This window comes from Chelon labrosus (genome assembly GCF_963514085.1).
Source record: "Chelon labrosus genome assembly, chromosome: 22".
Taxonomy (NCBI): domain Eukaryota; kingdom Metazoa; phylum Chordata; class Actinopteri; order Mugiliformes; family Mugilidae; genus Chelon; species Chelon labrosus.
In genome coordinates, this window is record NC_140355.1 from 15,607,037 (window position 1) to 15,628,667 (window position 21,631).

The 21,631-nt window shown below is 47.8% G+C and overlaps 1 protein-coding gene across 1 annotated transcript; it reads right to left on the minus strand.

The window, feature by feature from the left end:
* Positions 1 to 2,018: 2,018 nt before the first annotated feature.
* On the minus strand, positions 2,019 to 19,121 carry smad7 (SMAD family member 7). Its single transcript, XM_084572648.1, has 4 exons — positions 17,823 to 19,121; positions 16,859 to 16,912; positions 13,375 to 13,446; positions 2,019 to 3,096 (listed from the first exon to the last, which is right to left on the minus strand). The coding sequence occupies exons 1-4, from the start codon at positions 18,286 to 18,288 to the stop codon at positions 2,558 to 2,560; spliced, it is 1,131 nt and encodes a 376-aa protein (XP_084428774.1). The 5' UTR covers positions 18,289 to 19,121; the 3' UTR covers positions 2,019 to 2,557.
* Positions 19,122 to 21,631: the final 2,510 nt, after the last annotated feature.

Consider the following 21,631-nt stretch of genomic DNA (forward strand, 5'->3'; position numbering starts at 1 on the left):
ACAATTCAATGCATCCTCAATGCCATACAAGCTGTTAAAAACGCTCATTTAAGCATCAATAAAGCTACCAAACACACAGGTAGAAAGCAAGTATTTGACTCACTTTGACGCAGAAGTCCATTATTATGTGGCTGGAGGTGGTGTCTTTTATATCCAGGTGGTAGTCGGGTCCCATTCCACTTGTTGCCATGCAACTAGCAGCTAGAGCTACTTGGCTACAGCTAATGAGACAGCTAGCTACGCGCTAACTGTTTAGCTAACTCTCACGGGTATTTGTTTAGCGAGTTAGCTTACATTTGAATGTTTCTTAACTACTTATTCTTCCGAAATTAGTCTACACTTTGTTTTCCCGATTCTTAACCGTTAAAATAAATACGATAAATTGACCGTATAGCTTAAATTTGACGGTTAACAAGCTATATTGCTAACCGCTAACCGTTTTGACAACACGAACTCACTGCATTTACCAGCATCTATCTAGCGGGGGCGCTGTTTCGCCAATTTAAATAATTCTGTATTGGAACACTGCATTCAAATAAATGTCTTCCAAACTATTAATAACATTTTGTTTATTTGATTATACTTCCCCTAAATCAAGGCATTTTTTTCAGTAATGCTGGAGTCTTATTTTCTCTACTTACTCACCCAGTCAAATGTAGACACTGAGTCAAATAATACTGGAAACAAGATTTTTTTAATTTTTTTTCCCTGGAAGCTGCTCACACAAACAGCTTACATGTGTTAGGTACACGCTGAGTCTAGATGCTGGTGAAATGTGTAATAGTTTTAATGGAATTATTGAATCAGGGTCACCCTGTCTGAGGGAAGTCATGGGTCACAGGATATGAGGCCACAGAGAGAGAGACAGAGAGACTGAGAGACTGAGAGGGAGAGAGAGGGCTTGGAGCCGCTTTAGTTGTATTAGCAAGGATAGGGATTACTGTTATGAGGACATACAGTCAAGGAAAAAAGGGTTCTGCCGTGTGTTAACAGTTTTTAGTGTAACTGATCGTCTATGTCAATAAAGTGTAATGAATGCGAAGATACAAAGATTTGTTTAAATGTTGAGTTATTAATAAAACAGAAGGGAAGGAATATAAATATGTATGCATCCTTGGTTTAAATATTAAAACATGTCAGCTCACACCGCATTTTATATCACATCGTGTCTCCTTAAGAATTTATCAAATACTTTCCTGAAAGGTTCCCTTAAATTGCTATTCACGTCCTCTATGAGAGACGGGCTCGCGGCAGGGGGTTGCGTCATTTCATTCCCACTTCCCCCCACCTACTCGCTGTCACCAAATGTGTAGTTTTGCCTCTCATATTGTCCAATAAAATACTTGAACAGAGCGCAGGATGGATGGAAGGGGGCGGGAGGGTGGTGGTGGTGGTGGTGGAAAGTGGGTCTTGTGAATGTAGGTCTTTGAGACAGTGTGTGTGGGTAAAGCAGGCTTACAGTAGTAATCCTCTTCACAGACACCCATCTGACTAGCAACAGGACGAGGACCAGACAGACACACATGCGTACATGCGAATGTGTTTGCTAGAAGGAAATCTGTTTTTTTCTTTTTAGAAATACAATAGGTCCTAAATAGGCCATCAGCTCTAATCGAATGCTCAGTCGTCTAGTATGCACGATGTCTCGGTGAAGCATTTTCCAGCCGCGTCTTCATTTCCTCAGGTGTGGCCCCAAATTCTTGGTGCGATTGTTTGATACATTCCTTTTTCTTTTATCAGCCGCTTAAATGAAGTGGCTCCTCCAGGAAGCCGGACCCTCTGTTGACTTTATTGGTTCCTGAAATTTGTCATTACGGCTTCCTGGCTGTGATGTCATCAGCCGGCTAATGACAGAGAGGAAGAGGGACATTCATCCCCAAATAACTCAGGAAAAACCGACCATTTTAAAAGGCATAATGAGCCTGTAGGAGCGGGGACAATGAGTTATGGCTCTGTCACAGTCTGACTCATTTTGTCTCCGAGGGAAATGCTTTTAAGATCCACAGCATGACATTAAAGTCCTTCAGTAACACAAAGTTGAGCCAATGTTGACTTTGGCCGTAATGAGGACAAAATCAAACTTGAAAGGTTTTAGAGGAGTGACTTGAATTATGCACTAAAACGAACAACGAAAAAGAAAAAAAACAACCCAAAAACTAAACCACAAAAATACACTGCGCAAGAAATGTTATTTGAATTTTTTTTTTTATTTTGGCATTTCTTTGTTTTGCATTTATATTAAGCAAAGTGCATCTTATTTTCTTTTTCTCATCAACACATTGCACAATACATAAATAATGATGCATATAAAACGTCTTCATATTTACAATTAATAATATATTTATATATAACATAAAATACATTTTTTCGCTTCTTAATTAAATCTTAGTCATTTATTAAACAAAGTCCGTGAGAATTTTATACTTTCTTCTTCTTTTAAATCCTTTTTTTTTCTGTTTGAACCTCTGGAACAAAGAAAAAAAAAAGGAAAGAGGGTTTAAGTCTGTTTGTGAGGAGGGGCAGAAGAGGTGACGGTTGAAGAAGAGGAAGGCTGCTGCTATCGGGTGTTGAAGATGACCTCCAACCAGCACGGGCAGCTACTGATGAACTGTCTGGTGTAGCACTGTCCCCAGCCTTTCACAAAGCTTATCTGCACTGTAAAGCCCGTGCGAGGCTGTTGCGTGAACTCGTGGTCGTTGGGCCTCTGCAGGCTGCCGGCCTTGTCATAGTCAAAAGCTTTGATGGAGAATCCGGGGAACACCTTGTGCACCAGCAGCGTGCGCGAGTCCGGGTTGTCCAGTGTGGCCGACTTAATGAAGATGGGATAGCAGCTGCGGTTGTAGACCCACACCCCGTCTGGCTCACGCGTCAGCTGGATGCCATAGCCGATCTTGGCCCGCACCATCTGCACCAGTTGGGACTTGTTGTCGGAGCAGAGCTGGCCCAGGCAGAAGCCGTTCCCCTGAGGTAGATCGTAGAAGATGTCCAGAGAGGGCTCCTGGACTGAGTAGAGGCGCCCCACGCGTGTCTTCTCCTCCCAATATGCCACCACGCACCAATGGGCCCGTTCACCAGACTCCTGCAAAGCAAGGGAATCTGAAATAGACATAGACGGAGATGGTTAGATTTGTGGAAAGTGGCACCAGAACTGAATGATCTCATGTAAGTATTAGACTGTAAAATATGTAGATGAAGAAATAAAGAAAGGGATATGAAAGGGGGGAGGCGGGGGTGATGAGTGCATGTGTGCATGTGAAAAGTCTAAAGCTACGATAAACTACTTAAACATTGCTACTTCTGAACAACTTCTTCCTTATCCCTGTTTTGGGAAATGGAGAATTTGCTTTAGTCAAGAGCCAAAACTAAACTGTCATCCTCAATTTCTGCCACACAGGAAAACCATGTTGGAATTCCTGGACTTCAGACAAGGAAAGCAACTCAGAGACACTGGCAGGCAAGTGTCCACATGCAGTACAATATTTATGTAGGCATTAAACGCTTATCTTCTGTCTGGCTCGCTGTATTTTTGTAGCGGCGTAGCCAACAATGTACTGACGTCAACAGACTGTCCTGATCATCTCTCTGCGGCAACAAGCTTCGCCCCTCGATGTAGGACACCAGAAACTATCTCCGGATTCGCGCTTGACAAAAGACGAGGCCGCGGCAACTGCAACAAGCGACAAGGTGAGGGGCTTTTAACGTAAACACATAAACCACGTTTATCTGACGAGTGAGGCGGGCCGCTAACTCTCAAACCCTGGTGTCTGAATCGTTGACAAGCTGGGCCTCTCCGGTCTAAAGTTTCCCCTGAGCGTAAAAGAAGTGTAGCATTGGCCATGCTCCAGTTTCCGAACTCACCCCCCCACCCTCCCTCCCTCTCCCGTCCCCCTTCAGAGTGCCTCCTGCGCCGTGCCTCTCCCCCTTCATATCTCTATTCCACAGAAATCTGGCTCCCAGCTACTCCCAGCCAGAAAAGTGGGAGCCAGTCAGGCGCAAGGGAAATAGAGGGAGACAGAGAGAGCACAAGAGGAAAGAAAGAGGGGGCGGGGTGGGGAAGAGAAGGAATGCTTTTCGCATATTTTGACTGTTACTTTTGCAACTTTGCTTCCTCTTCGGATTTTTAAGTGTCTCCTGTGCTTTTGGGGTCAGCACCTAATTGCTTCAACTTCTATCAACGGCTCAATCACGTTTTATGCTTCCTCGCACACATAAATCCTGCCTCCACGAGACATTCAAAGGTTAAAAAAGCTTGGAAGAGGGGACATATACATGAACGGGCCGCTCTCAGCCATTTCAGTTTAAACCTTGTTTCCAAATCAACACCCCCCCGCCCCCCTCCTCCTCTCATCTGGCGGTAGCTGTGAATGTAACCGGTAATTTGGAAGGTCCCGTCTGAGACAAACTGCAATGTTAATGCGGCAGGATCTCTGCCGGCCCAAGCGGACTTACCCCGGCCTGTCATTAGCCTTCATTAGACGCAGGGAGGGGGGAAGAAAAGGGGAAGAAAAAGACAACACTGGGAGAAGAGAGACAGAAACAGAAGAGAAGTGGGAAGGAGGCAGAAAAACTGAAAGCATGCCCTCCATAAAACAAGAGGGGCTGTGTTCTTTGAAGTTGGTTTGAACCGAGCCCGAGGGAGTTTATCGTAAATCCGTCCTCATGGGGTGCAGGGGGGAAACTAAGTACCCAGCTATCTACCTTTGACTAAATGGAGGAAAAAAGGCATTTATCTTAGAGATAAGAGACAGAAAGTGTCTTTTGTGTCTCCGGCTGACGTTGGAGAATCTCCAACCACGGCCGAGGGTTGCACTCTGGCCTGTTCTTCGCGTACGCACAGGAACGGCCGAGGCTGATAAGGAGAAGGGCTTTCTCAACAGCTGACAGTGGGCCTGCTGGTGGAGCTCACCTGTGGGGCCCTGTGTGTGTGTGTGTGTGTGTGTGTGTGTGTGTGTGTTGTTATTGCTGCTAGAGACAGGGCCTGGCGTCAGAGGTCATTAGAGCGGCTGCCTGTCTGAGCCTGTCATTGCAGCCTGAAAACACCCTGCTATTCAGAACTGCCCCGTTTCCCCTCCCTCGTCGCCTCTCGTTCCCTCTCAGAGACTGAGGCCGGCGTTAAGAGAGAACGGCACGGGGCAGCAGAGTGAGGGATGGTAGAAAAACCGACAAGGGCAAACAAAACAGGCGGTGCAAAGTGTCGGCTAATGAAGTGGCGGTTTAAGACAAATACAGTCCCATCATGCCAGCTAACTCTGATGATAGCCTCTGCGCTTGCATCCCATTTGCAGTACGATAGTCTCTTTTGATTGGACCCCTCCCTGACTGACAAATAGCCATGTTTTCCAAAATCCATACCCCCAGTTTCTATCGCAGATGTCTGCAGTGTTCTGCCCAGCTCAAATGACCCCGACAGGTAAACAAACCCAAACTTTTTTTTTTCCTCATGTTCGGCGTCTGAGCAGAGAGAGAAAGCGAGACGGGCAGACTCCTCCATCTGCGGGGCGGCGCCTTGTGAAGAGCGTGTTCACAGTTTGTTCTGACAGCAGATGAGCTTACACCTCATGAGTAATGCTGCTGAACACACACACACGCGCACACACACATGTAGATATATATAAACAAACACACTAATTTAAGTGGCCCCATATCGCCGTGGCTTGTTCTACAAGCGGGTCCCGCTTGACCGAACTTTAATTTCTTAACAAACCGCGTGTTCGCATGTGTCTGCCGGTCGAGCGCCTCGCGTTACAGTCTGACACTATTTCAGGTGCTCCTCACGTAGGTGTGCGTTTGCGTGTCAAGCGGTGTCGTCACCGTGTCACCGTGTCTGTCCTAGTAGCGTTGTGTTACCATCGGGTCCTGAATACTTTCAGAGCCTTGTGCCGTCTCCGTCTGTACATCTGTCTGTCTGCTCCCTGGATGTCTGCCTATCGAGGCATTAGCCCATGCGTCTTGCTGCCTCCCCACCTGCTCGTCTGCACTGCGGCCTTTCAGCCCTCGTGTCTCGGGCTTCTCCTCGCCGGAGATAAGCTGGCTAGCCGGCAGCCCGAGGCCATCTGTCACCCTAGCTCTTTCTGTTCTGCACTCCTGTCAGTTGTCTGCTGCTGCTGCTGCTGCTGCTGCTCTGTCCCATTCTGGTTTCTCCCATGGGGTCCACACACAAACACCCCTCCAGACTTTCCCTGCCGGTCCACTACAAAGCAAAACACTGAAGAAAGCTAAAATGTTGACCGATCAAAGATGTGCTGCTGAAAGGTGGTGGAGCAGAGTGCTGCGTGTCATTGCGGATGGTAATAAAAGGCCTTATAAAAGCAGGTTTTGCAATGTAAGAAATGTAACCTAAGCAGGTGGTGTGAGCTAATGTGGATGTCAGCCATTAGCAGCACTGTGAAAGCAAAAGCAGCATATTGCTTGTGTGTTTTCTCTGTATTTAATAGATGATCAGCTTATGTTGTGCGTGGCGGGGGCGGGAGGCTGCTGCAACATACCAGAAAACTGTAAATATCTGTTGTTAAATAAGCCTCATTGGAATACTGCAATTTTTATTTTTTTTTTTTAGAACAAGGGCGACAGATTTGGCAAATGGACAGGGTGTTAGCTCCCCTGTGGTTTTTAATGGTCCACGGGCTTAAATTGTGTACGCCACGCTAGCTGAGACAATTGGACTCGGTTGAGGGGAGGGGCGACGGCTTAGAAGTGGAGTGGGGGAAGCAGACAGGGTTCTTCTCCTAGGGCCAGAAACACAGTCTGGAAAGGTTAATCATTACCTCTGTCTGACTCCACACACACACGCGCGCGCACACGCACACACACACACGACTGCTACTATTCTTAGAAGTCAACACAGTCGCAGAGTAACACGCTTACACCGCCATGCACCCAATTTTCAACCTGAACACTTTCAACATCGGTAAATAGTGAGGAGGCTCCTGAGATCTGTCTCGCATCGATCCCTGAGAGCTCTCTATGTGTGTGTGTGTGTGTGTGTGTTTGTGCCTCGCTCAGCGCAGACGTGTAATGACCCTGTCGTCATCAGACGCACACACACACACACACACAGCGGCTGAAAAGAGGAATGAGGAAGACGTGAAGGAAACAGCTCGAGGGGGGAGGAAGGGCTCTACACGGTGCCTTATTTTCTAAGTCAACACCCTCTCTCGAGCCGGGGAAAGTCTATTCCAAAGGTCAAGGGTCACCCTGGAGGCATTCCTTTTGTTCTCTCTGCCACGGCGCATATATATATGTATATATGCTCAGCCCTGTGTTTGTGCGTCTATGTGCAGTGAAAGCCGAGCATCTCTCTCTCTTTGTTCACAAAATAATATTTGGTCTCATTGATTATTATTATTTTTTTCTTTCTTTCTGTCATTTATTTTCATCTGAAGGAAGAAATAAAGTGGAAGGTGACCGCTTTGGCTGTTCTGGCAGAGGACTGTCCTCGTCCCACAACACTATAGCTCCGCAGCCTTGAAAGTTTAAGCCATAGACTCGACACAGTCAGGCTTGAGGTTGCGACTCAATCTGCTCTTGACTGGGGTAAACGTACTTGTTGTGCAGAAGCAGCGCTTGTCCTAAAAATCCGCTGATCTAGCACCGAACCCCCTGAAAGACCGCCGGAGTCATGACGGACATCTTTAACACATCAGAATCCACCTACATTTCCCACAATGCAGCTAGACAGCTGGCAGTTTATTTGGAAATTCTGGTGAGTTATGCTAGCTAGCATAGCCTTCGGCCAAAAGCCTCAAGCAGAAAGAGGTCAGGTGATCTCTTTCTTTAAATCTTACGCTAGATTTTAAACATTTTCTAACACGTAAACTGAGCAGGCTTAGTGCAGATCACTTTGGAGACAGAAACGCCTCCACACATATGCGGGTGTACACGAAAAACCTTTAAATACTTGAGAATTCCTCCAATTCCCATTCGTCACAAACAAGCTAATGTGAGACTTTTGGTCTATCAAGTAAAAAGTATCTAGAAAGTGCACCAGGAACAGCCATGATGAAGAAATGACATTATTTCAGGGCTGGTTCAGATAAACAGACAGACAAATGGGTGGTGGTAGGTTTAGAAGCTGTGTGAAGTCCTTCCCCCCCATTTCAGCTAACGTAAATAAGCCCTGATGGCAGGAAAACCACACAGGGGAGTGGCATGGTTTCACTATCTGCAGATCTGACTCCTTGCAGAAAACACAGATAGAGAGAATGAGTTGCAGACACGCCATCTCTAACATGAACCATCCGGCCACGACCGGGAGGAGATAAGGAGGAGAAATGGCGCGTGTTTTCCTCCTGCCTTCCAACTACAGTGTAATTTTCTCAGAGCGGACGCTTCTGTTGTAATTACGCGATTCCACATGTCTCGACGCCACTCGGGCATATTTTTCCTCGGTTTGAGATAAAAAACACGGGGACGTTTCGTAATTAATTCTGCAGCATCTTCCATCTGGATCCGCATTCATCGCGGAATTACAATACTTATTTTTTTTCGCCGAAGGAGGACATTTTGTTCCCCTGCAACACCTCCTTCCTACTCCTGCTGAGTTATTATTCCAACACTTCATCACGCTGACCCTCATGCACACACACACACACACAACCACTCCCAGCCCAGATTTCCCAGGGTGACAGGACAAATAAACACCAGCTAGTCGGACACAGGGTGCCAGGCAGGCTGTAATGATGTCATCAGCTAACTTTTGCAAACACACAAGTCGAGAGATTACCCGCAGGATCTATATCTCACAGCCCTGTTCACACACACACACACACACACACACATACACATACACAGACACTCATGGCGGCTACAGACAGATGGACAGACAAGCTAAACAATCACCCACATTGTTGTGGCACTAAAACACCGTGGGAACTAAATAATACAGACACCGCAAACAGAGAGGCAGACAACCAGCAGAGCCAGTTGTGTGCGGCCCGGGCTTTTTGTTGTGTCGTTACTGTGTTATTAATGTACCTCCTGTATTTCTGTGAATGTGTGCGGTTATGCCAGCGTTTAGTCTGTGACAGAGACGTGGCTACTGACAGGCCCCCGTCTGTCGCTGAGATAAAAACAGACACACACACACACACACACACTCCTCTCCTCTCCTCTGAGCACACAAGAGACAAAGTGACTACATGAATGAGCAAAGTGGGAGGGTGGAGACAGAGGGACTGTGTGTCACAGCTAAAGGAGTCAGACACACACGCAGGTTTACGGGCATGTGTCTCCACTTATTTCCATTTCCGTTTTTCTTATCCTGCCGAAGGAGGGTTCCTTCTCCCTCCCTTCCCCTTCACACATTCCCTCGTTCATATCTTCATACATTGAGGTAATGTCAAAATCCACTTCCACAGAGTGACTGCAAACCAAAACAATGTTCATCTTGTTCTGGGCTTCCCTCCAGCTCTGGCCCCGAGCCAAACCTGCACAGCCCTCCCTTCAATCAGCGGCGCTATGCTAAGGTAGGTTAATGCTTTCAACTGTAAATGCTATCTTGATGCTACAAGGCAACACGAAGCATGTGAAGATGAGAAAAATCCCAAACGCAATGCAATGCAAGCAAGGCACACTTTCCTCCCCTCTCTTTTTTCCTCCCCCTCTCTCTCTCTCTCTCTCTCTCTCTTTCTCTCTCTCTCTCTCTCTCTCTGCGTGCTGTTTTTTCGATTTGTGCAGCATAATGACACAGGGTGGGGAACAGAGGACGGCCAAAACCAAAATTAAGTCCCTTGCCAAGAGGCGGCTTGGCTGCCGCGCAAGGAGAGGAAGTGGGGAGTAATGAGAGATCCTGGCCCGGCACGGAGCGGCCCGGCTCTGCTCTGCTCAGCTCGCTGGCTAACACACAGCCTCCAAATTACAGAGAACAGAGCAGAGCTGCCGGCCATCTCTCCCTCCACCCAAAGCCGCCATCTTCTCTAGCTCTCCATTCCTTTCCTCTTAAAGGGAAAAAAATATATAAAACAACAAAAGGGAAAACTCAGATAGAACCAAAGCAGAAACCGGCGTTCATTTTCCTCCAGAAAGCTTCTCTGCAGCAGGTCGCCCGGCTGTAAAAAGGCGACACATGCGTTTCTTTATTTTGGGGGGGGGAGCAGTAAAACAAATTTTCTGTCTTTTCTTGTTCGGCTCCCTCCCTTCTTTCTGGTTGGTGTTTGTTTTCCGTCAAGATGAGGCCTCGGCTGCCTCCCTGCCCGCTCGCCTTTTCCTCAAAGACATGAGGTCATATCCTGTGCAGCCCTTTCCTCTCCCTGCTAACCCAAACAAGGCAGGAATGCTGAGGGAGACTGAGGGTGCTCTGTTTCTGAGCTGAGCTCTTAATTGCTGGAAGTTAGCTTTAAAAAAAAAAAATGTAAAAAAAATCAAGAAATAGTGTCTTGGGTATTGTGTTGGCAATATGTAATTAAAAACATCCAATCCGAATAAATTCAAAACAGTTTTTTTCTCCACGGGTTTGCACCAAAAATGGGTCGTTTCTTTGGGGCCCCTCTATATGACACAAAAACTAGTTTGATTTAATGAGCCGAGGTGCCAAGACTAAATTTAATCTCCGTCAGAGCCCCTGATGAAGGTTATACCACCAGCCGATTCGCCGGATGACTAATTGACTGACTGAAGGGCCGGCCGACTGTCTGTCGAGTGAGGTGGTATAAGAATACAACTCAGCCTAAATTTAACCTGCAGTGGGAGGAAGCGCCTGTGTGACAGTCGGCCGTGCGCCAGGGCTCGCACCAGGTCATTCTATCTGCCTGCATGTGTGTGTGTGTGTGTGTGAAAAACGCGCGTGTGTGTGTGTGTGCGTACATGTCACCACAGCCCGACTGGATCCTCTTACACACAGGCTCTCCGGGTCAGTCCCCAATGGCACCATCAGGCATGCCACTGGCACACACACATCAACGCTACACTTCCAAGAGTTTGGAACAGAGGACCATACCTCGACATTAAAGAAGAAGCCTTAACACGCATATGTATATTTACACAACGATAACACCACGATTACATGCATCTAAATCATAGATCAACAAAACCTCAAGAGTACAAAAAGTTCAGTTTCATTCTATTTTAAGTTTTATTCAGGCAGAAGTTCTGTTTTCACACCGGAACCAAACCTCTTGCGTCACAACAGCGCTAACATGATTAAAAACTCTTCTTCAGCTCGGGCAAAATGGACGACCGCCAACTCGAACGCTAGGCTAAGCCGCTCGTAGAGTCAACCGAAAGGATCCCCTCCGCGGATTCACCAACCAGAAGTCCCTCTTAACCCTGACCTGATCTCCATTTCAAAATCTCTCTTTTGATCTCTCGCTTCAGTTCCTGGGTGAACCCAAACCTCTGAGCTAAGTCCTCGCCCCAGATCAAACCAAGATCAGCACCCCAACACCCAGCTCCAGGCCTCCAGCCATCGACCACCTCCTCCTCCTCCTCCTCCTCCTCCTCCTCCTCTCCAATTCCCTCCTCTCCGCTCTGTTCCAAGCTGATGACGTGAGCCAGCGAGAGGAGCTTTGGAGCTGGTAGCCTGGCAGGCAGCCTAGTTTGCATTTGCGCTTGTCGCTGTCGCCGCTCACTTAACTCCTTCCAGCCTGGACGGTCTAGGCCTTTTCCAAGACGGATAAACAGGGAAGAACCTCCTCTCCATGTCGTCCGAACTGCGCATTTCTTTTGTGTAATGTTCTACAATTGCTCAGACTCAGCTCCACTGCAAGGCTGCTTTACTAACACACTATTTCTCAAAGACGACAAGCCCTTAATTAATCTACTCCAATGCAAAAAAAAAAAAAGTAGCAGTACAACTCTTGCTGACTTCAAGCCTTTGCCACTCTCCTTCCCTCGGAGCCTCTCTGTTCCCTTTCCCCTCTGTAAATATGTCTAGAGAAGAACATAAAAAGGGCAGAGTGAGTGAATTAGAAGGTCAGCAGCGGGCCTCTGGGAGAGCCATGTTTCTTTTGTCAGGGCCCCAGAGGGAGGGAGGAAAGAGGGAAGCAGGGAATGAGGCAGGGAGGGAGAGAGAGGAGCAATGGATTAGTCTTTTTTTTTTTTTTTTTTTTTGCTTCTTCTTGACTTGCCAGGGAAATCATGAGGGCAGAGCGCTTTGGCCATCCCGCCCCGGCCTTTCTACCTTTGCCGCTTCCAGTGAGGAGGCCCATTCACTGGCCGAGCTCGCTGCCACTGCCATGTCATCCTCGCCAGGAAGGAAAACAGGGGAGGAGGAGGAGGAGGTGGAGAAGGAGGAGGGGTGGCGTGTATGCCTTACCGAGGGAGGGGAAAAAGTAAGGGAGGGAGCATGAGGGTGCCTGTTAAGACTCCACGTCTTGGGTTTCACAGTTTGAACTTGGTCGAAAATGTGTCTTTAGTTAATGCACGCGGGGAGGACTTCGGTGTCCATCCGACGGTCAGGAAGAGGAGGCGGGGAAGAGGAGAGGTTGATTTTTGGCTCCTCTGCTCTTGTAAGCAGCGCTCCGATCTCTTCCCCCGTCTATGAACACACACAACGCAGACAGGCAGTCTCAACCCTCCTCCCCCCCCTTCCAACCAAACAAAGGGGGGGGGGGGGGGGGGGACGGGCAGCGAACACCAACTGACATAAAACAGGCTTTAAAGGCCCGGTAATGAGAACCATCTGAGGCAAAAGGAAAGCAGAGAACAGCACAGCGCAATCTCAGGCAACTCTTTCTCTCGCGAACACCATCTTATTCCGCAGCCCGCGGACAGGGCGACGGGCAGGGAAGGCAACGCTGCCAAGGGGGATTATGGGAGAAAAGCTGAGGAAGCCTAAAAACACGTCCTGCATGAGAGCTGGAAGAAATAAAAGGCGCCTGTGTCTCGCTCCGATCCACGCAGAGCCCAGAGGAGTGTTAACCGTCTACAAAGACATCCCCTGTACACACAAACACACCCAAACAAACACTCAAATGTAAGTCGAAGCCTTCTTTTGCTGCCCCCCTCCCCCCTTCCTCACCCCGCCCCTCAATACCACACGCACAGAACATATTCTTCTCCAAACAACGGTTCGGCGTGTTTGTCTTCCATTACAACATAACACGGAAAGGGATGAGAGGGAACGGGAGAGAAGAGGAGAAGAGAGGAGCGTTGTTCAAAGAGCCAAGAGGGAGGAATTTATGTGGATGTGGGAGAAATACACCACCCGCCTTCACTGGCTTTTTTATTACAGAGGGGAAGCAGGGGCCCCCACAATCACTGCCTCATCATCACAAGTATGGAGGGGAGATGAGAGTGTGTGTGTGTGTGTGTGTGTGTTGGGAGGAATGCATGGGAGAAGGAAAAGAAGACAGAGGAGGAAAATAATGTGGAGGACGAGCAGAAAAAGACAAGAAAAACGGCGATAGAAGCAGGAAATCATTTTGTAAGAACGTTTACCTGAAAGCCCCACAGGGGCCGAGTAAGTCGTTCCCCCAGTATCACTGGATGAAGGTCCAGAGTCTGGAGAATCTAATGGAGAGAGAGAGAGAGAGAGAGAGACTTTGAATTAGTACTGTGTGTGTGTCTGTGTGTGTGTGTTTGCATGTGTGCGAGGGGAGACGGCAAAGCGGCAGCAGCTGTGAGGCCGTCAATCACCCCGGTGAAATCGATGCCTAATGAAGACGCTGACGACGAAGCTCACACTCTCTCTCACACACACCGAAGACTAACAGCGGAGAGTTTCTTACGCCCCCGATAATCCCCCATAATCCACCGCTTCAGGAGGAACGTTAGCCCCGCGTCCCCGCATAGGCGAGCGGCTCATCGGCAAAGAGGCTGTATTCTCTCGGCTAATGACCGAGGGTCGAGCGCTTTGATCCCCGCGCTCAATAACCAAACAACGATCGAATATTAGGAGACCGGTCCGGCTCTTAATTGCTGCCCGCGTCTTTTTTTTTAGATGTATCGGAGACACCTCCAAACGAGTAAAGTGCGCGTGGGTGGCTTGGAATTCAACATTTAAGCAGGACACCCTCTGTCTTGGCAAAAAACAATGAAGCAGACTGTGCTCTGACAGGCCTTGAAAGCTGTTTTCTATAAATCTTCTTTATGGCAAGGCAGCCGCCACACAGAAAGAGAGAACCTAGTCCCTCTCCTTCTTTTTCTTTTTCTTTTTTTTTTTTTTTGCATTTGAATGCTAAACTCCCACCAACGACTTGTAACGTAGACTAGTTTCAACATGACACCTGAATGGAGCTTTAACAAAACCACTGCGTGCGCTGAGCGGAGCTGCACGCCGCTGGGAGCAGGCTAGCTCCGCTGCAGAGCTTCTGCTGGTTTGCTCGGTCTTCGCTAATGATGCATTCCTTTTGCTGCACGTCAACGCCGCGCTACACCTACTATCCACTGAAAGATAGCGGGTGGTGGTGGTGGTGGCAGTCACCTCCACTCTGACTGATCTGTGATGTGGGCACAGGTAAAGCGATCACTTATCTGGTATAACTTGACGTTAATCGCAGCGACTACAGAGGATTCAACCTGGTGGCGGCGGAGATGATTTAATCCACATACGGTGAGGAGGAGGTTTCTCAACTCACTAGCCTCCTGTTTGACCAAGCAGAGCCACGACGCTGTGACCAGAGCCGTTCCCCCCCATCCCCCGCGAGCCCTAAACCGCCTTCCGCCCCGCTCCGCCTGGACGCGGCCCGTGCTGCTGTGGTCACGGTAACGAGATGCACGGGCACAAACCGGCCTGCCTCGCTTTCATTGGCTGCCAGCAGCCTTGCCCTGGTCTCCCGGGCAACAGTTCACAGCTGACCACAGGGGCTGAGGGGGCATCAGAGAGAGAGCGAGCTAAACAGTGTGTGATTTATATTCCCCAGAGCTGAAACAAGGTAGCGTTTCATGCCTGGGCTGCTTTCATATTGACGGCCACTGCTGGATTCGGACAGGCACCCTGGCACATGTATCCCCACTTCCTGCTCGCTGGCATCATAAAACGATCATCATAAAACTCCATCCGCCTCATGCACACATTTACAACACTTTTCTTAAAGTTGCCTACGCAGATCTGAACGCCCCGATGATTTAACGCGGCCGAATATAAAACGAATGCCGAGAATATTATAGAAAATTGCAATAGCCTCCAGTAATAGGAAGGAGCCGGTGATTGACAGCACCCCGAGGCAGGGGGGGGGGAAAACCCCGTCCTTCTACGCGATAAGCTCATCAGTCCTGCGTTTGCAAATGTGTATATGTGCGCACCCTCCAGCACGCTCCATTGTCCTATTAATATGTCTTTCACGCTCCTTCAAAAATACGGAGACACGCAGACAGACAAACAAGAGTCTCCTTTGATTAACCACAACTGCAGCTGCAGTGGCTGAATGCAACAGAATCACAGGTGAGCCAGAGACTGTCGCACTTTCTCACCCAAGTGTGACTCTGAGGATATTGAACTGGACGCCAAAGTAACCTGATACTTTCCTTTACTGCTCTTAATTTCCCACACACTGACTCATGTTTTTTTTTTTTTTTCAGTTTGCTCTGAGAGGAGGAAACAGGGTGGCAACATGAGTTGTATAATCATTTCCTTTGTCTGCGTCCAGCTTGCATTTCCTATTTACCTTCTCGTTTCCTTTCATCACTGGAAAGTCTCCAACTGAACTCAATGCGGAGACGCCAGCTCTAAAACGAGACGTCAATCTGCTTTCCAGGATTTTAAATGAACTTTGCTTGCATTTAAGGCTTAAAGTGCGACAGCATCGCCAGAGAATGGTGAATAAAGATGACAAAGGCAGAGGGAAGGGAGGCTTTTGAAGAGCCGCAGCTGCAGCTGCAATGACTTCCTATTGTTTCCACTCACTGAAAGCCACTTTCTCCTTCTCCTGACTAACTGGCCAGCTGACTGGTCATTGTTTAACGCCGAGCTTTTTTTTCTGCGCAGCCAGACAGGCAAGGCACAGAAATGAGCAAAAGAGAAAATGAGCAATATATAAAAACGCACGGCTTAACAGTCCAACACTCAGTCATTTATGTATTTGTCACCTTCTCTGTGACACCAAGAGAGACTGTTGTCGGTCTCCTTTTTCTTCCTCCCCGGTCTCGCACTATTCTGGTTATAGCGTGAAATTTAACACACTTCAAAACTGACTTAACTGGCGATGACATAACCCGGTGCCATTTTCCTGCACCGGGGCGAAGGGAGGGGAGAGGGAGGAGGGTGGTGGGGTGGGGGTTCAAGGGATCGAATGACAACCATGTGGAGTCTGGCACAGGTGGAGGGAGAAAACAATTAAGCCGGAGCAAAACACGTTAAGGGTAAAAAAAACAACCGGTGCCATCACAAGAAATTAAATGGCGTACACAAACCCCCCCAAGACATCTAAACAGAGAAGTGGGACGGAGGCGCGCGCACACACACACTAACACACAAGCCCTCAACCTTAATCTGTTGATCATTTCAGCTGATAAAGACAGGCTGGCTCCAGAGACGCCGCTGTCTGCCTGTTTCTCTCTGTGCCGCGATTCACAATAGATAGATGGACACACAAACAAAGCCCCCCCCCCTTCCCCCTACCCTCCCCCTTCAGACACGCACACACACTGCCCCTGGTGATGTGCCAGTCAGTCTATATAGCTGGTATCTCAACTTTGTACTGCCTTGCCCTGGCTGCCAGCCATGCTCGAACTGGCCAGCCAGCCAGGCGTGCCACTCTGCTGCTATCATAAATCACAACATAACATGGAGCCACTTCCTACACACACACACACAGACAGAGACACACACTAAGGCACTGCAGAGCAAACCTGCAAAACTATATGCATATGTAATGTCAGACATATGGACAACACATAAGCATTCGTGAGTACTAAAAAGCATTTTCGTTGTTTAGTGTTTTGCAAGGCAAATGTGGTGCTCTCATGTATTTATGTAGCTCACCTGGTGGTTTAAGATAGTCCATGGGATAGCGCGAATATGGAGGAGGAGGAGACTCTGTGTGGAGGAGAAAAGAAAGAAAAAAAAAAGAATGAGTGCATGAGAAAAAAAAAAAAAAAAAAACAAGGGAGAGATCTAAAATTTACGATAAGAGTTGTCATTCTTCAGGGGAAAAAGATTTGTGTCTCTCAGCTCCGCCTGGAGAGGGGAGGCTGAGAGGCCGGCCGGGCGGCTATTGCCTTTCATTGGCAGGCAGATAAACAGGGGGCCGCCTGGCGCCAGAAGGGCCACTATCAGCGTCTAGGACAAACTGAGATACGGGCCTCTTTTGGCCCGGGACGCCAAGCAAGCGCGCGCACACACACACACACACACACACAAACGCACACTGAGACCCTGGAAACTTCACCGTGGAAAGACTGTAAAGCCCTGGCTGAGTCGCTGTGCACTTTGGAAATGCCAATTATGAAATGTTGAAACAGCCCAGCAGACAGGCTGTTTGTTTGGAAAGAGGGGCTTTGATGAAGTTGCTGATTTAAGTCGGAATAAACAGATCGTAAGTGCTTTGGCGCATTTAAGGTGCCAAACTCCCTGTTCTTAAAGCAGAGATGCGGTCTGATTACCGGAGCTGTGTTAAGACATCAACGCGTTTGGGATTTAAAAAAACAAAACAAAACAACAGAAGTCAAATTTAATGGCGCCCCACTGCCGAAAAGATGAAGAGACCACTTGGCACTCTTCGGTCAAGTTTGACCTTATGGAAACTCGAGACAACTGTGCCAAGAGAGGTGATGTCATTTGAATTAGGCTAATTAGCCCTTTAGGAGTCTGGTAATTCTTTGACATAATGTCACAGCATCCGAATTTGTGCTTGATTTAAAATTGGGACCCACCACCAGAGAATTAAACGCAATTTCAGAACTTTTTTTGCGGTAAAGGATGAGGTTATTATAATAATCCATCTCACCGAGTTCACACAGCCTGCTCATGTGGTGCGGGTTGCAGCAAATGAGCTCTGGGTTGATTTTCCCGTAGGATTCACAGCAAGACAGCCTCTTCAGCTCCGAGGAATGCCTGAGGTCCGGCCACCTGAACACTTTGTAGAGCAGCATGGGGAGAGAGTAAGACTGTTGACCCACTTTGGCGTCCACTTTGCTGGGCAGGAGCAAGCAAGGGCTTCGGGCACCCCCCTTGGACTCCACCGCCTGCAAAAGCACCTCTAATTGTTTCTCTTTGATCTTTTTCAGTATCGAGTGGGTCAGCGCCTTCAATTCAGCCTCCGACCCTGCGTTGGACTTGGCCACCTTTGTCGTTTTGCCCATGCAGCAGCCCCCGGAGCCATGCGTCCCTCTATCCGCCTCCCCGTCGCCCTCCACGGGCGCACGGCTCCTCCAGAGTCGCCGGACGAGCCCCGATCGTTTGGTCCTAAACATGCGGGACGAAAAGAGGATTTCCCGGCTAAAAAACGAGCATGGTGTCCGCAAATCATGAAGATTCCGGGATCCGAGTCCAGGCAATGACAAGCAGCCTGAGAAAATACGGTGGAAAAACTGGGAGCCGGATAAGCAGAGGAAATCTGTAGCATACGCCAGTCTCTGTTGCCTTCTCCTGCAGACTAGATGAATTAAAAGCAGCCAGTTTTCACGGGACAGTCAGCTCTCCCTCCTGGGATAAACTACCATCACCTTCGCGCATTTAAGACTAAACTATAATAAAGAGTCTAGCAGCTCATACAGTAAAGGGGGAATCTGCTACTACCAGGCTGCATGTAGCCTGAAATGTGTTACAATCTAGACTTGGTGATGTGCAACCTAACGCTGGGAGCTGACCCCTTTAAAGCGTAACACTGTGCCGATTTTCAGCAAACAAACACTATTAACAGGATCCTTCTATCCGTGCGCACTGGCTGTGCTAGAAATGAGAGAAACCGGGGCCTAATTAAGCCTAAACGAAATTATCCCATGAAAAAAACGAAGCTCGCCGTTGTGTCTTCAAGAGCATTAATCCACAAAATCCTTGATCCGACTGCACAGAGTAGGGCTCTCCACCAGGCTTGCGGTGGCTTTTCCTTTTTCTTTTTTCTTTTTATCCGTTATCGTCTAAATATGCCACTCGTCTGCTGAGGATGTGGTCTGCCGGCTGGAGGGAGCCACGTCCAGAGAGCCAGAGAGCAAATCCGAGACTGGATCGCTAACCCGAGTTGAGTTTGTAAAAGCCGAGAGAGGAGGAGGAGGAGGAGGAGAAGGAGGAGGAGGAGGAGGAGGAGGAGGGGGGTGAAAAAAAAAAAAAAAAAAAAAGAGCGAGAGAGAGACCCTCGGTTTGCGTCCACGCAGCCGAGCCTCGTAACCTATTTTAGTAAGGCGAATCCCTTCAGATAAAATAATCCAGCCTCGTATCTCGCACGAAGTTTTCAGAGAGCGGAGGGAAAGGAGGCGAGCCGACGAGTGATTCCGGAGGGGGGCTGAAAGGCTCTCTGTCTGTAAATGAGGCGGATGGTTTGGGTGCCCTTGCTCCGTCTCCAGTCTCCAGTACGCATTGACGCGCCCGGTCACGTGTGCGTCTAGACACCCTGTCGCTTAAAAGAAATGTGATTGTGTTGCGCAAACAACAGATCAAGTAGAGCCCACAGCGCGCACACGCACGCCAGGCAGGCAGGCAGGCGCGCACACACGGAAAAAATAAAATAAAAACTAACGCGTTTTAAAGTAAAAAAAACTTTTAACCAAAGGAAAAGTTTAAACTTACAAATAGTAGGATGAAATTAAATGTGAAAACTTTAAATTTCTCTCTTTAAGCTTTTAAATGTTAAATTTTAACCAGGCACCACTGAAGAAGTTTAATAGCACAAAAACTTTATTAATAATAATAATAATAATAATAAAACTTAAAGATTTGCAGTTTTGAACAGCTTAAAAAGTATCTATGTTCACCTCATGCTTAAAAGTTTCTCCTCAAAATAAACCTTGCTCTTTTGCACTTTGATTACTCGGGATAGTTTTGCTTATTTGTGTGTTTTCAGTATTATTTCTTTCTTTCAACTCCAGGGTTGGATTGTATATGGACCTGGCTCAGATTAAGGTTTTCAAGGCTAAAATTTAGGGTCTCCAACTGCAAGACTGCAACTAAAATATGCCTGCGAGTCCCAGCTCAGGGTGAGAAAAGTCCCCGTGAACACGTCCCAAAACCCAGATGGGAGCGCGCTGCTGCCGCCCTCTGGACGCTCGGCTTCCCAGGTGGGACAAACGCATGAGTTCGTCCGTTTTTGTTTTTTTTTTAGTTATCAACGGGGCAGCTTCCACACCCACCCCAAGTTATCCGACAGAGCAGTCCATCAGCCGAGGATCAATTTCCTGTCTTCCCCGACAGCGGATCTATAACGGGATCTGCCCACTTTACTGCTGTTTTAAGCTGGATCCATATTTATTATGGCAGGCGCTGTGGGTTTGATTTGATCACATTACTGTACTGTGCACCGTTTGAGAGACATAAACACTCATTTAAGAGAGAGATTTATTTATTTATTGTAAATAAAAGTGTAATTTAAGGGCAGCATACAAGACACCTTATCTTAGATATAAAATTAATGTTATTTTAATGTATATAAATCTATAAATTTACACCAAACTCGTTTCAAACTGCAAAAGAAGAAGCTTTCGACGTTTGTAGCTGCAGGGCCTCAGACTCTGCAGCCTCATTGTCATGTATGAGCAGGATAAATAAACTTTTTTTTTCTTTTTCCAATGGCCCATGTGTGTCTCCTCCGCAGCTCAATAGAGTCCCCTCAACAGAGAGTAATCCAGGAGGAGGAGGAGGAGGAGGAGGAGGTGCAGGCAGCAGTATGTTAATGTGACAGTGTCGCTGCAGGGCAATGGGGGTGTGTGTGGGGGGGGGGTGGATGGCTGATAATGATGATGGTAGAGATGTGAGGGGCTGGGGACAGAGGTGTGCATGTGTGTGTGTGTGTGTGTGGATGGGGGTAGTCAATAGTTCATCCCCCGTATTGTCCCAGGATCCCCCACTGGCGCCGAGCAGGAGCGCGACACAGCAGCCCAAACGGCGCAGGGGGACTGCGCCGCTTTTTAAGGCAGTCTGGAAGCAATCAGTCAGGGGGAAAAAAGGTCTGTCAGAGGGATTGTGGAAGTGGCTGCAGACTCACATTGTCCCCTCCCCTCTCTGTCTCCCTCTCTCCCTCTCTCTCTCTCTCTCCCTCTCTGTGTGTCTACATCTCCCTGCCCTTCCTTTTGTGTGTGTGACTCTCCAGACTCCAGGAAGTAGCCAATTTTATCTAACCGTTTTCCATTTCAGGCTGGCTGCAAGAGTCTGTCTGCATTCTAGCCCGCATAAAGGTGCAGGAAGGGCTTTTATTATTAACCTGTTTGCATAGATGCAAACACAGCTCACTTTGATCAAAGTAATTCAGCAGCTGCGGACACTTTATGAGTGAATCCTAACACGATGGGCCGAAATAACTGACTGTGTAATAAAAAAAAATAAAAAAAATAAAAAAAAAGTTTTTGGTGTGTTGATGGGGGTCTTCCTTTCTAAGGGTTAGTCATTTTGAATTCTCATCTCTGTGGGAAAATGCAAATGACCTCATTTGAATTGTTCCATGAATGGGAACTTTGTCTGTTTTAAAGATAATTTTGAGAAAGCTGCTTTTGTTTTAAATATACCTGGTGAATGCATCATGTTTTTGAGTTATCTTTTTGGAAAGGTGCAACACAAAAGGCCTGTAAAGATAAAAAAACTAATCATTTAACCACAGCCCCTTTAGAG

Bases quoted from the DNA above. Each gene is read 5' to 3' on its own strand.
- smad7 (XM_084572648.1), bottom strand. From the start codon at position 18,288: ATGTTTAGGACCAAACGATCGGGGCTCGTCCGGCGACTCTGGAGGAGC. The intron at 13,447-16,858 runs GTGAGCTACATA...TCTCTCCATTAG, and splicing joins GGACTATCTTAAACCACCAG to ATTCTCCAGACTCTGGACCT. The intron at 3,097-13,374 runs GTAAACGTTCTT...TGTCTATTTCAG, and splicing joins GGCCCCTGTGGGGCTTTCAG to ATTCCCTTGCTTTGCAGGAG.